Source organism: Takifugu flavidus, chromosome 6, assembly GCF_003711565.1.
Source record: "Takifugu flavidus isolate HTHZ2018 chromosome 6, ASM371156v2, whole genome shotgun sequence".
Lineage (NCBI taxonomy): Eukaryota > Metazoa > Chordata > Actinopteri > Tetraodontiformes > Tetraodontidae > Takifugu > Takifugu flavidus.
The window spans coordinates 13,760,908-13,774,662 of NC_079525.1; the positions used below are offsets into that span (position 1 = coordinate 13,760,908).

General features: G+C 48.6%; 1 protein-coding gene across 1 annotated transcript in view; it reads right to left on the reverse strand.

Moving 5' to 3' along the window:
- The window catches only part of usp43a (ubiquitin specific peptidase 43a), a 40,550-nt gene that overhangs the window by 14,726 nt on the left and 12,069 nt on the right, over window positions 1-13,755 (reverse strand). Inside the window, exons 3-6 of the mRNA XM_057034592.1 lie at window positions 9,100-9,203; window positions 5,034-5,126; window positions 3,566-3,701; window positions 2,928-3,075 (exon numbers count right to left, since the gene is read on the reverse strand). Of these exons, the coding sequence (XP_056890572.1) occupies window positions 2,928-3,075; window positions 3,566-3,701; window positions 5,034-5,126; window positions 9,100-9,203 (481 nt within the window). The remainder of the gene's footprint in view (window positions 1-2,927; window positions 3,076-3,565; window positions 3,702-5,033; window positions 5,127-9,099; window positions 9,204-13,755) is intronic.

The window sequence follows — 13,755 nt, forward strand, 5'->3', positions numbered from 1 at the left end:
CTCGTGCACTGACACATCACACACCTCCACCCTCCATCTACGGAGAGCTCTCAGGGGTTAATGGGATCCATCAGCACCAGGCTTCTGAGGCTGCTCATGCTGTCTGATGACAGCCCATCCAGGCTCAATTCCCTAATAGTTTTCATCTAAAAACAACCAAAAAAACCTTTTCCACACCCTTTAAGAGGAAGTGGTCTGCATTTCTCCCGTCTTTCTCCCATGATTTCAAAAACTCTCACAGAAATTTGCAATTATCTTGGGGGAAAAAAAATGTGTTTATTTATTTTATTCATTTTCAAGGACAGAAAGTCACTCAGATTTGTGGACGGAAGCGCGCCTGGGATCTTTCCAAGCAGGAATTCTCTCGTGGCGCACTGTTATTAAGCGGGATCCCTCCATTTATGTGCAAATAGCGATTGATTTTTCTGTTTTCCTTCATGGGAGCTCCTCTTTTCTCTAAATGAAATCTCTCTGCGGCGTCTGGGAGTGATTCCAGCTTGATATCTATGGTTACCAATGAAGTCTGGGGATGTTTAAGTCATGACAACAGAGAGGGCTGTTTCAGGAGGGGGCTCATTCTGACACACTATTATGGTGACCAGTTTGGCATTGATCCACATTAATGGCTCTAAAGCACCAATGCTAAGTCAGCATTTGCCTCTTCCTACTCATGTTCTCTATTCCAGCTTTGCTAAAAACATTTGAAAAACTGAAAATGAATCAGCGCAGCCGTGCAGTTCTCCCTCCCAACACTTGGGGCAGCATTTATTTTACAGGGAATATGCAAGAGAAGCAACGTTTTGGCATGGAAACGTCCGTTATGAGTGGGGGAAAATGGTGGGCTGAACAATATGCAGCCAAGATGCTTAAAAAAAAAGGTTTGAAACCTGCAAAGTCCCCACGCTGACAGAAAAATGACACAGGTGTTGCAAAAACATCATTTTCAGGCTCAAAAGACAAGGGGGGAGGGATGATGATGAAGCCGCGACCCCGCTTCCAACCTCCGCGTGGTGATAATCTGCTGTCGTCTGCTGGTGCTGAAGCACTTTGACTCCCCAACGCTCTCTGGCTGCGAGACTGTTTTTCTCCCCGCGTGCTGCCGTGTCCTCTCAGCCGTGTTGCACCTGTTGCTTACTGTCCTCAACGACACAAAGGCCGTCTCTCGATAAGCACACTCGTCCCTACTTGCACTCTTGTGTGCTTGTGAAACGCCACCAGTCGCCAGCCAAGTACTGCTCCAGCTCTTGAGCATGAGATCCCTGGATGTCTACTTGCTCCGCCCATTTTGTCAGGTATGCGTGACACTTGTGTGGCTAGCTAGCAATAGTGCAACACTTTTTACCTCGGCCAGAGACGGCAGCAGCATTGTATGTACTTCATGTACAGTTAACAACGGGGCTCTTTAAGATTCTTGGCTGGTTCAATGTCGTGAAACTTTATTGACCTTTTGAACACACCTTAGTTCAGCCCCTCTCCCAACTAGCTCTAAATTCTGTATGCCAGTTTTCCAGGAATGGACAATAGACCTCAGTTTAATACCTGATTAAGACATTAGGAGAATTTTAAGGATTAAGGATTAGTAGAATCCCTACAGCTCTGCAGAGATGTGGTACATGCATGCCCTTAACATATACATTATTCTGACACTAGCAAACAGAGGTTTGCATGCATGCTAAAGCAGTTGTCTTTTGGAGGAAGCTCTGGAAACAAACCCGGTTGGGTTGAGCCCAAATTAGTAATGCAAAGTCTCAACATCTGATCCAGATTTGTTTTTCTAAAAAAGGCAACACCATGGAGGATGGCGCCCAACTCCACAAACCCAGAAAATGTAGTTAACACCTTTAACGACGCCATGACCACGGAGAGAGACGGCGCCGCATTTCATCTTCAATTAAACCTCGAGGAAGAAAACCGCTTAAAACGAACGCTGGCGTGTCGCTATATGCAACATTTGTATGAATCTCATTGAATGGAAGTCACATTTACCAGTGAGATTAAGTGTGATTCAGGGAGAGAAAGAGAGAGAGACAAAGAAGGACAGAGAGAGAGAGAGATATTGCTCTTTAGGCCGATATTCATGAGCCTCTCAAGGGTAATTCATTAGCTCATTTGGTGCTTGCGTGCGTGCACGTGCACGTGTGTGTGTGCTCTCATCCCTCACATCGCAGGGGTCTTTCGCGTGTGCTCCCTCGGTACTGTAACACTGTTGAAGTGACAGTATTGTTTCCCCTTAAAACGGTGAAGACTCTTCATTTTTCATGAGCACTTTGTGCACACATGTGAATTATGCATATCAATCGTCTTCAGGAGTAACAGAACGAGTCGGGAAGGCTTCATTTTTGAGAAAGCTGATGCCTAAAACAGCCTGAAGAGAATAATCTGAGGTCATTTAAACTCTCAATGAACACACGAGTCAGTGGAACCTCGTTCAGACACGTCAGGTTAAGGCAAAAAAGGCTTTTGCCTTAGATATTAGACTACGGATGCTTCTTTCTTTTGTCCCTCTGTTATAAAGATTTGGAAGGACTCGGGCTGTTTTCACTCTGCCATTAAGGTTTCCTGAGTAAACGAGTTCTAATACGTGCTACATGGTCAGGAGCGTAACGATCAATTATCACAAGCAACGGGAGGACATTTGGGGGAAATCGGGCCCTTTTATCTGGTCCCCGCGACTTTCAAAGGTCATTTTTGAGGGTTTGTATACGTGTGTGTGCATAAAAATGGCATGAAAAGGATATTCTGTGGTAAGAGTGACAAAAACACTGAGAAAAGTCGAAATGAAATTAGCCCAACTATGTCTGACATTGACTATATTCTCTGGCTTTTTGAGCAGTTTCTCCAGAAGAGATAATTAAAATAACAGACATTTTAATTGAAAAGGAACCGAGCACAGACAACAGCAGCACCCCCAAGGATGGAGCTCTTACCTGAGTGTGAAGAGGCGGAGCTTCCATGGCTGTGGAGGGGAGGAGCCTGAAAGGCGTACACCACGTCGCTGTCGGCGATGGCCGTCAGGTCGTCTTCGTCGGAGAAGGAGCGCTGAAACCCCGAAGAGTACAACTCTGCCAGGATGACCTGCAGAGGGGGCCAAACGAAGAATAAAAGCTCCCAAACCAGGAAAAACAAAGGTGTTTTTTCATGCTTTCCCCCCTTTTGAAACATCCTCTGCACAAACATGCACGGCCAGAAACCAGAAACTCCTCCGAATGCTCTCACGCTATCTGGTGGGTGTGACACTCTCAGAGTTCTCCATGTTCTCCTAATCGGATCAGTCATGCAGTGGTCTGCCCGAGTGTGCACGGACTCACGTGCCCCTTTGTTTGACCACACAGCACCTCAGAAACAGCGCGGAGGCGCGCTGATACAACAGAAGGTTTTAATGTTTGGTTTTGGGAGGTGGCTGGTAGAGTTCTTCAGGTGCTCGTTAGCTTAAATACTGAAAGTAAAGTGGTTGCCAGGTATAAGGTCTGACCTAACTGATGCTGGAAGGTTTTCCCGTGACTTTACGCTCAGAATACAGGCGTGACGCAGAGCCGTGTTTGGCTATATAAGCGTGTATATGCACCTGATTTGATGAGATGCTCCCCTCCTCTGCCACCATGCTCCTCAGGTTGGACACAGACCCAAAGAGAGGCACAGCCAGCCCCACCCTCAGGTACCTCTGACCCTTTGTGTTGAACACCAGCGTCACACACATGGACCTGTGGGGTAAACAGTTCTCGTTTTAGGAGGACAACCGACACCTCCCCTGGTTCTCTCTACGCATTCATCAGGGTGAGAGGAGGCTGAGCAGCAGCGAAGGAGCCCAGCAGATTTTATTGACATGATGGGATGGTCAGAGCCGAGATGCTAACAGGCGAGAGTGGTGCGGAGAGATGCTGCAGAGGAATTAGAAACAGACGTTATCTTAAAATGTCTGAAGGTAGAAAAAGCATTTCCTCATTAAAGAAATGCTATCTGTCGCAAAGAGCTGTGTAATTTTATCTATTAATTACACTTGTTGCTGCTAATTACACGCCAACGCTGCTTGGGGAAATACTGGTCTCCGGGCCCACTTTAGGGAAGCTCTTATCAGACTGGAGGAAGCTGAAACGCTGAACGGAACGACTGCAGATTAGCTAGCGTGCACTCCTAAGGCGCCGCGCGTGAATTGATGGACAAGCCTCACGCAAGTGACTGCACAGTAAAATCCGACACAACACGATGAGACGACGCAGCACAAACCCCAACCCTGACCCGTCCAGAGCTCAGACCTCGGACCGGGGGGGTTTCAGGTATCCTGTTGGGGGAGCTGCAGCGGGACAATGAGAAGGACAGCAGCATCTGCATGCCTGAAGATGGGATGTTTCCAGTGGTTCAGTTAATGTAACCTTTTCCCCAGGTGATTATCCGAGCTCGTCACAGCCATGCGTCCAGCTCCTGAATCTGCCTTTGTAATCACAATTAAAAAAAGACGTCTGCTGCACTTCTCCCTTTTTTCTTGTTTTTCACCATATGTCCGACAGTCTGCTGACGCGCAGCTTCTGGTGTGGTTAAAAATGAAAGCAACACAAAAAGTGTTTGCTCAGGGACCGACGGCCCAACATTCATCACCGCAGGACAGACTTCTGCCCTTTCCTCATCCTACAGCGAGTGTCCTGAACAATCACAGCCATGTTAGCGATGCGTCTCCAGCGGGTATCGGCCATGAAACGGGCTGAATAAAGGCCTCGTTCTGCTGGTCGGCCACGTGAACGCGCTTCCTACGCAGATGGGGGTCGTCATTTATGCATTTATGACCCGCTTCTTTGTCTATTTTAAATTGCGAGCCAATGAAACGACCTCACCTTTTACCAAGAAGACGATAAAAGTCACATTGGCGCCATACGAAGCTCCGCAGTCGCAGAAACATAAATTGGCCTTAAGCACGTCTTTAATTCAACTAAATTTGATGAGCAGCATTTCCAGCTGTGTGTGAAACTGGTGCCAGAATGACCAGGACGTGTGTTTACACCTGATTTTTTCCTTCATATGTTGAGTGTGTTATACGTCACCTGGTTTGCCGTAGAGGAATCGGCAGGGAAATGCATAAAAACGGGTCGAAAGTGTTGCTTTGTTTAAGGCAATGAGGGCAAGTCAACGAAGACCTGGGAAAAAAAAGAGAGAGACAGAGAGAGAGACACAGAGAGACAGAGAGAGAGACACAGAGAGACAGAGAGAGAGACACAGAGAGACAGAGAGAGAGAGCATTTTATTGCTAACATTCCTGCTTAGCTTGCTAACCCTAACCCTAACCCTAACCCGTTGTCAGGTGACGCCACTTTTGGGCACCCATTGGGAACCTAGATGAACATCAAATTTCTATGTTAGTGAGGTTGACGTCATGTTTAAAAGCAATATAATAGTAAGACGTATGCTGCAGTAATACCGAGGCATTATTGAAATGACTGGACCAGAAAACCACGGGAGTTTTGACGCTAATCAAAAAAGAGCAACTGAATCGTGGAAGTCAAAAGAGAAGGGAATGAAGGGGAAAGAAAGGATGGGGGGGGGGGCGTTCAAAGGCAGAAAATACAGGAGGACAAAAATAGTTTCAGTAAGAGCAGAGAGCAAAGAGTGCTGAGTGAAAAAGTGCACGCCTCGGTGAAAACCAGATTAAAAGGGAACAGAAGGTTGTCAGCGGGACAGCCTAAAACCTGAAAGAGAAACCAGTGGGGGGGGGGAGCACTTGTCAAGGACGTGGACCAATAAGCCCTGGACCCCCACCGATAGGTGGCCAGTTGTACCTGGAATGTGGCTGGCGTGTCCTGCAGCACCTTTAAGTCTCGCCTGACATTCCAAAGGGCCCAATGTGTCGCACAAACGCATCGCACCCTCGAAGAAACGACCCGTTGATTTATTTACCGACTGTGACATCACCACGGAACATAGAGAGGTCATCGAATCTATTCCACGACAAAACACACCCAGGACCAATATGGGAAGTGGCCACCAGCAGAGGGCGCCAAACACATCCCACCGAGAGTGAAATCCTTTAATTATTTGCATTCGATGCACTAAAATGGACTCTTAAAGGCTCAACGGTGCATCAGGTTGCTAACATGACACGGAATACCCAGACTACTAACCCCTACCAACCCTAACCCTTTCAAAGGCAGGGATCTCTGAGGTCATACAGGTCAGCGGATCCTCCATGTTCACCAGCCGGACACTTTGACCCTCAGCTGAACGCACATCTGCGGTTTCTCTCCTGGTGAACTTGGACTGGGACAAAGACAGGAATCGGATTACATCAATAAACTCCGGGTTCCACCTGTGCGTGCACGTGAAGGTCCTGATTGCGGTTGCATCATCTCCCTGTCTCATTATCTTTTCCGCCAGTTGGGCCGTTTCCAACACTCTTCCCAGGCTGACTAACGATCCCGTGTGTACTCGCCACAGCAGCCCAACAGCCTGTTTTCCTACACACACCTGGTGTGTGTGTGTGTGTGTGCAGGGCCCAGTGTCCACACTTGATTTCACATGAAAGCACGCCGAACTGCTTAAAAAGACTGACAGGTTTTCCGCTCCCCGCCCGGCGCGCGGGCGTCTGGCAGACGGCGGCGGGCGCCGTGATGCTCGCTGCTCAGGTGTCAGACCGCCGTCCTTTAGCTTGAACCTCAAAAGTGAACATGCGCGGCACAGCAGCGGCTGCCCTTCCCCATCAAAAACAAGGTTGAGCGGCTCAGAACCCCCCCCCCCACCACTCCACCTGCAGCACTGCTTCGGGATACGGTTGGAACACGGGACAGATGTGACGTACAGACGACAAACACCCCAGTCGTGGTAAGACGGGAAACGGTCGTTGATGGCGTCAGGAGTTTGGGGGTTTGTTTAACTGCCCCCATTACTCGTGTGTTCATTAACGGCTTTATTTCATTAAAGTCTGTAGGCGACTAGCGTGAAAAGCTACTATAAACTTGTAGCTCGGTGTTCTGCTGAGTGGCCGACAGGAAGTTGACAGGACTCAGCAATAGAAGCGGGACTTTGACCCCGGTTGCGGGTCCGCTCCACAGATGTCTGGTGACCGATCGGGAGGACGCCGAGCTCTCGCCCTCGTGCTGCCTCTGCTCAACCAGCGTGCGTGGGAGGTCAAAAGGTCACACAGACAGAGCAAAAACCATGAAACATGAGCTAATGATCATTTCTGAGGTTGAGGTCAGGAAAAAACCTGGGAGCTCCTGAAGAGAATCTTTGAAGCTGAGAAAGATTACAATCCTTCATAAAGACGATGCCTTTAAGGGATCGGGAGAACACGGCGTTCCGGCTCCGGGACCCGGTTTGTGGTCCCACTTTGAAAACGTGTCACCAGAAAATGACGGAATTAAAATATGAATGACAGATAGATGAAAGGTGCGCACATCAAAGCGACTCATATATTTCTATGTAAGAAGCAAAACAACAACGATCCTGAATGTTGATTTAAGAGGTTTTCATGAAAAATACATCCAGCAAACTGAGCGACAACAGTGGGACACGAGCGACTTGGCCCCCCCTGCTGGCAGCCCCAACCAGGAGACGGGCCCCACTCTAATCGCAAACATTTATTCAGATCAGACAAGTCTGCAGAATCCCTCAGAGGGCCGTCATGGCGAGATATAAAAGGCATCACGAAGGACGACGTGGGAGGAGATGCAGACAGAGAGAGAGAGACACAGAGAGACAGAGAGAGAGAGAGAGACACAGGGAGCCAGAGAGAGAGACACAGAGAGACAGGGAGAGAGACACAGTGAGACAGAGAGAGAGAGACAGAGAGACAGGGAGAGAGACACAGAAAGACAGAGAGAGAGACACAGAGAGACAGGGAGAGAGACACAGAGAGAGACAGGGAGAGAGACACAGGGAGCCAGAGAGAGAGACACAGAGAGACAGAGAGAGAGAGACACAGTGAGACAGAGAGAGAGACACAGAGAGACAGGGAGAGAGACACAGAGAGAGACAGGGAGAGAGACACAGGGAGCCAGAGAGAGAGACACAGAGAGACAGGGAGAGAGACACAGAGAGACAGGAGAGAGACACAGGGAGCCAGAGAGAGAGACACAGAGAGACAGAGAGAGACACAGACACAGAGAGTCACAGAGAGAGAGACACAGAGAGACAGGGAGAGAGACACAGGGAGCCAGAGAGAGAGACACAGTGAGACAGGGAGAGAGACACAGAGAGACAGGGAGAGAGACACAGTGAGACAGGGAGAGAGACACAGAGAGACAGGGAGAGAGACACAGAGAGAGAGACAGAGAGAGACACAGTGAGACAGGGAGAGAGACACAGGAAGCCAGAGAGAGAGAGAGAGACACAGAGAGACAGGAGAGAGACACAGGAAGCCAGAGAGAGAGACACAGTGAGACAGAGAGAGAGTCACAGAGAGAGAGACACAGACAGAGAGAGAGAGAGGACGAGGCCACGCTGAGACAAACATGGAGGACGACAGAAGACGCACTCGGAAGGAGAAAAGGCCAAAGCAGCGGGCGTCATGTGACCATCTGGCCGTGGCGGTTTCCACCTGCGAGTGGCGAGTCCCAGTCCTGACTGACACTGACAGAATTCACCTGTATCTCACAGACAAACTGACAGGATGAGACGCGATTATTCATTAATTAGTTGGCAGATGCGAGTCACCCCCCCCTGGAGGGGGGATGCAAGATTTATGATCCTTTAAACAGAAAACAGCACTGCTAATTAGAGGAATACGAGTCAGGCAAACAAAGGCATCAGTCGCAGCCCCGCGGTGAATTAAAGGATGAAATCATTTTCTTTTTTGGGGACAGACATTAATTATCTAATTGAATCGTGCAATGATGAAACGAACCCCAGGGGGGCAGCACACGACTGGAACCCTCCAGCCAGTCCTCAACTCCCCCCACTGGTTCCCAATTCCAGCCGCCTGGACTGAAATGGGAACCAGTCTGATAATGGGCACGGCCCCCGGCCGACGGAGGGTAAACGGGTCCGTCCCCACGTCTGCTGGGGGGGTCCAGAGATCGGTGCGACATGAGATGCTGGTTTCCTGGTGACTTTGCTTCCCGTTTGGTGAGTCAGACATCTGGATCTCAACAGGAAACCGGGAATATGCTCCCTTACCTGTACTGAGCCTGGAAATGCTCCTGAACGAAACTGTGCCGATCCCGAGGCTGCGACGTGCTGGACGAGGTGAAACTGGAGGGACGTTCCAGTGGAGCGGATCCCTGCAGACACACACACACACACACACACACACACACATTATGAGAGCCTGCTTTAAAAGCTGAACACACCAGAAAGAGGATTGATGCAAACTACAGGAGGGTAAATAAGTATTTTATTCCCCTATTGGGGGGGGGGCTCACACCCATCCACCACATGACCTCCAAGACGAAACCCCTTGGGGGCGGAGCCAATCCGGTGACCTCCCACCTGCTCTAGCTCACTGTAAATCTGCAGAGGTGGATTTACTTTTAGTTTCACTTTCAGTTTCCTCGCTAATGCTAATATACCGACATCATAGAAGATCCAGAATTGGTTTATTAAAGATGTAAGAAGCTGGAAAACTGGGCAAAACTGACCCAAGAGGATTCCTACGGGCTGCGTATTAGAGGTTGGTCAGGTGATGCTCCGCTTCCATGAATCCATATATAGCTCATCTTAATCATTAATAACCAAAGTCCCATCTGGAGTTTATTCACTTTAGTCCTGAATAAAAGAGCCTCTCCAGTGTGATGTGTGTCCAGTGGCCTCAATATTCACTAAAGCCTTGCAACAGGAAGTGTAATAAAGGTTGAAGAAAAGGCCCGCGAGTGTGAAATAATGACTTTAGCTTGGATAATTCATTCTCTATGCATAATAAATCAAAAGTGGTGCTTTTTACCGCACTCTCACAAAGGCACCTTTCACCAAATGCAGGTCAGCATCCTCTTAGCCAGACGTGAGAGTGGATGATGGGACGGTGAGTGCACCGCACGGCTATCAGCACAGCGGTGCCACAGAAACAGCTACCATCAGGATCGTGCTTAAACTAGCTAAAAAATAGATAAACACCCGGAGAGGGAGCCAGGGACTAGCGGTAATAAGCTAATGTGAACATCCACATAGTAGCTGGTTGCTACTATGAATTCTAACGTATTTAACAACAACCAAAGCTGGGGTGCAACGGATTTGTTCCGAGTTAGCCTTGTTAGACTTGGACAGGGAGCTTTGCGTGCTCCAGGTGGATGAGAAGCGTCTGTTCCCAAATGTTTCCAGGAAAAAAGAGAGACTAATTTTACTTCATTTCTAATTTGTACTGTAGTGGTTTTATGAAACGCAACCCACGCGGTTGATTAGTCACATGATTTACCCCTCACCTGATCTGCGTGGACCCTCCCACCCTCCTCAGAAGGAGATCTCATGTGCACATTTTGGGAACAAAAATAAAGAGAGAAAGATTTCTCTCTTGGTGTGCAGCCAGCCAGCGCTGGTTCTACCTCCTTTATGAGACCGGTCCTTGACAAACAAAGAGCTTTTTATCGTCCGCCACTCCCAGAGTGCTGTGCAAGTGTTTTGGTCTTTCTGAGAGGTGGAACCAAAGTTCACTTAGAAAGAAGGACGCCCGTCCTCACGCAGTCCTCATCTTGTCGCTACTCGTGTTGCGAGCGATGACAGCGTCTCCCCACCATCAGATCTTTGGGTAGCGTCCATCAGAGACAACATTGTCCTCTCTCTAAACACTCACAGGACGCTCAGGCGCTCCGACCGTCTTCCACAGATAAGCTAACAGCAGAGGCCTGATTTTCATGTCTGTTACCGAGCGGTAAAAGAATTTCCAAACACGTCGCTGACTCCACTCTGGCATCAGGAGAGATCGGATATTGGCGACATTTGTGGCCAAAGTTATCGTCCTTATTATCCTGGGATTGTTGAAATGTGCTTTTGCACCAACTACAATCACTTTACCATGTTGTGTTCTTTTAACTTTTTGCCAATTCTTGAAGGTTTTTGTCCCCAAACCAACTGAGGTGAAAAGGTTAAGGTCTATTTTGCTTTGTTTAAAGCAAACACTCACGTCTCATTGGTTTAAATGTGTGGTAAAGTGTCTTTGGGGCGTTTGTGTTTGAGCCTGTTGCTAAGTGATGGACAATAACGCTTATTTTTTTTTTAAAAAATGTGTCACTCATTGCTAGCAAGATTGCAACAAACATGTCAGTGCAGTTAAACTGAAAAGGGACGGATAAAATTTTAAAACGACAATGACGCCACGATCCAATCGGTGGGTTAAACGTTACGTGCGATCATATGAATCGTATGAAATGTTAAATATCGGCCAATCCGATATAGCTAATCAGGCTGGCTAATCAGCTACGGCTAATCTGGCGGAAACCGTGCGGCGATCAAACACAGTTTTAATGGTGAAATTTGAAATTTTAATAGTAATCTTGGTCATTTTACTGCAGTATATGACGACACCGGTAAACTACAGGCTGCGTTCAACTACATCCAAGACACTTTATTTATTCAGTTCAAAATAAGTCCCACTGACCATGAATCAAAGGTTCCGAATGTGAAATCTCATAATAAGGCACAGAATTATGGGGTGAAAGGGGAGTGTTTTCCACACAGAGGAGGCCATCTTATGCAAATTAATGTGAATGTGAACGGCCTGTAGGAGCCTCATTTTACCAGTGGGCGGGCTGCAGAGAGTTAGGAGGACTCGTTTGTGAGGTGGTAGGCTAGCAAGGACTAGGCTAGCAGTCTATATGCACACAAATGTGTTTATCATAAAGTGAGACCTATAAGCCATGAAAGAAAGCACCAGTATGTCTACTCACGTAAGTCAATAGATTCATTTCTACTCCTGTTTTAGATGGCTCTGGTTTCAATTTCAGCGTGAAAATGTATCAATTAAGCCAATTAAACTAGCGTGGATATTAGACGTGCCCATCAACCATGAAATAGAACAGCTAGGAGAGGCGGAAGCTCTGAAATTCTCCCTCCTGCTTTCCCGCGGCGCAGGGAATTCGCACGCAGGCCACAAATATTTGCCATCAAGAGGTAAAATGGTCAGGGATTGATCCTGGAACTGGTCCGGATCAGAACTATTATGTAAAGGTCAGTTCATTACTGATGTAACGCCGAGTGTCGGTATCTGCTCCATGTTTCCGGGGGTCCCACAGAGAGCCTGAATTGAGCTGTTAGCTGTTAGCGGCTAGGAGACAAGCCTATCTGCTCTCCACCAGCGTTTGACCCGCAGCCCTCACATCTGAGAGCTTATCCACGCCTTTTGAGGAGTAGAGTTTGGTGCATTTGAGCTGATTTCCAGATAAAAGCGTCATCTGAGAACAAATCAATGTGGCGGCGTGAAAGGGCCGAGGTCGACTCAGGTAAGAAGGCGTTCAGATCCGTAACTCGCAGTCGATAGAGGCCGTTGAGGCCTGTTCATCTCTGAAAATAAAGGCCTTATTTCCAGGGAAATATGTTCCCGGAAGAAGATGCTATTTCAAAAAGTTAGAAAGCTGATTTGTTAGTTGTGCAGTTTAATCACATTTCTGGTTGATTTTTTTTAATGGGATTACCGGGAATCTGAAGCCTAAAACAAGGGCGGGAACCACGGAGCGATTTCAACGACCAGCAGCAGAAAATGGGCTGAGAGGCAGAAAAGGGGGGAGGACAGAGGGCCAGAAAGCAACATTGAGTCAGGCAGCGACCCAGAGATGGGGGGGGGGGGTGAAAGAGCGCCTGTGCGGGAAAGCAGCTGACTCGCCCGTATTCTTTCAGCCCGGACGGCCGCCACTAATTCAGCCTATTCAGGGCTGGCTTACGGCATCCAGGCCGTCGGCGAGATAACCAAAGAGAATTTCCACCTCTCATTCACTTGCTCTCCTCGCGTCACTCTTCCGGCCATCACCCCCCTTCCCCCCTTCTGCTGGAACGTGTCCTTGACCCAAAAGTTCCGTCCAAGTCTCGGACTTGTTTTCCTCTTCGCAAAAATCACGGCGCCCCGTTTGCTTTGATCAGCGTGGAGATCGACTCCAAATAACTCCGGTGGCATCGGCCTGCGACCCGTGGAGGATTTCACGCCGAGTGCAGCAGGAGCAGCGGCTCTCTGGCTGTTGCCATGGAGATGCAGCCAGGCCAAAACAAAAGCAGCGCTGGAATAAAGCAGCTTCAGACAAGAGCTCCTGGCAAAGAAGCTAGCAGCCAAATCTGACGCGTCAGCAGCTCCAACCGCCACCGTTCCCGCTCACGCGCACAACAAAGGCGCTAATCGGCACGCAAATGTTGACGCGGCCCGTTGAGCTAACGAAGATCCAGCCAGGGGGTCGGTCGGGTTCGTGGAGGAAGCGGGACTTTCAAAAGAAAGAAGGAAGTTGTGCACGTGTGGGACTCTTTGACTTAAAACCCGAGCCAAATGAACGCTAACATAGCGGGCGTCGCTACGAAGACGGTCGTCTCAAAGAGACGTCTCGAGTCGCCGGGTCTTCCCGCAGGACCAGGCAGCAGAGGAAGCACTTACAGATCGGACAAGCGGAGGTTTGTACCAAACCCGGCCCAGGTGGCCGCGAAACATGTTCACGAGCACGGTGAGAATAAAGATGAGAGCAGAAAATATGGCCGCAGACGACCCAAATAATGGAATCACGATCACATGACACGATATTTATTTTGATTTAAGCCGCAGGAAAATTTGACCCATTGTATAAAACGGCACATTAGCATACTAGCTTTGCTAGCAACAGTGGTCTATTCTGTTTGTCCCGCTGCAAATAGACCACAAAGTGAACACAA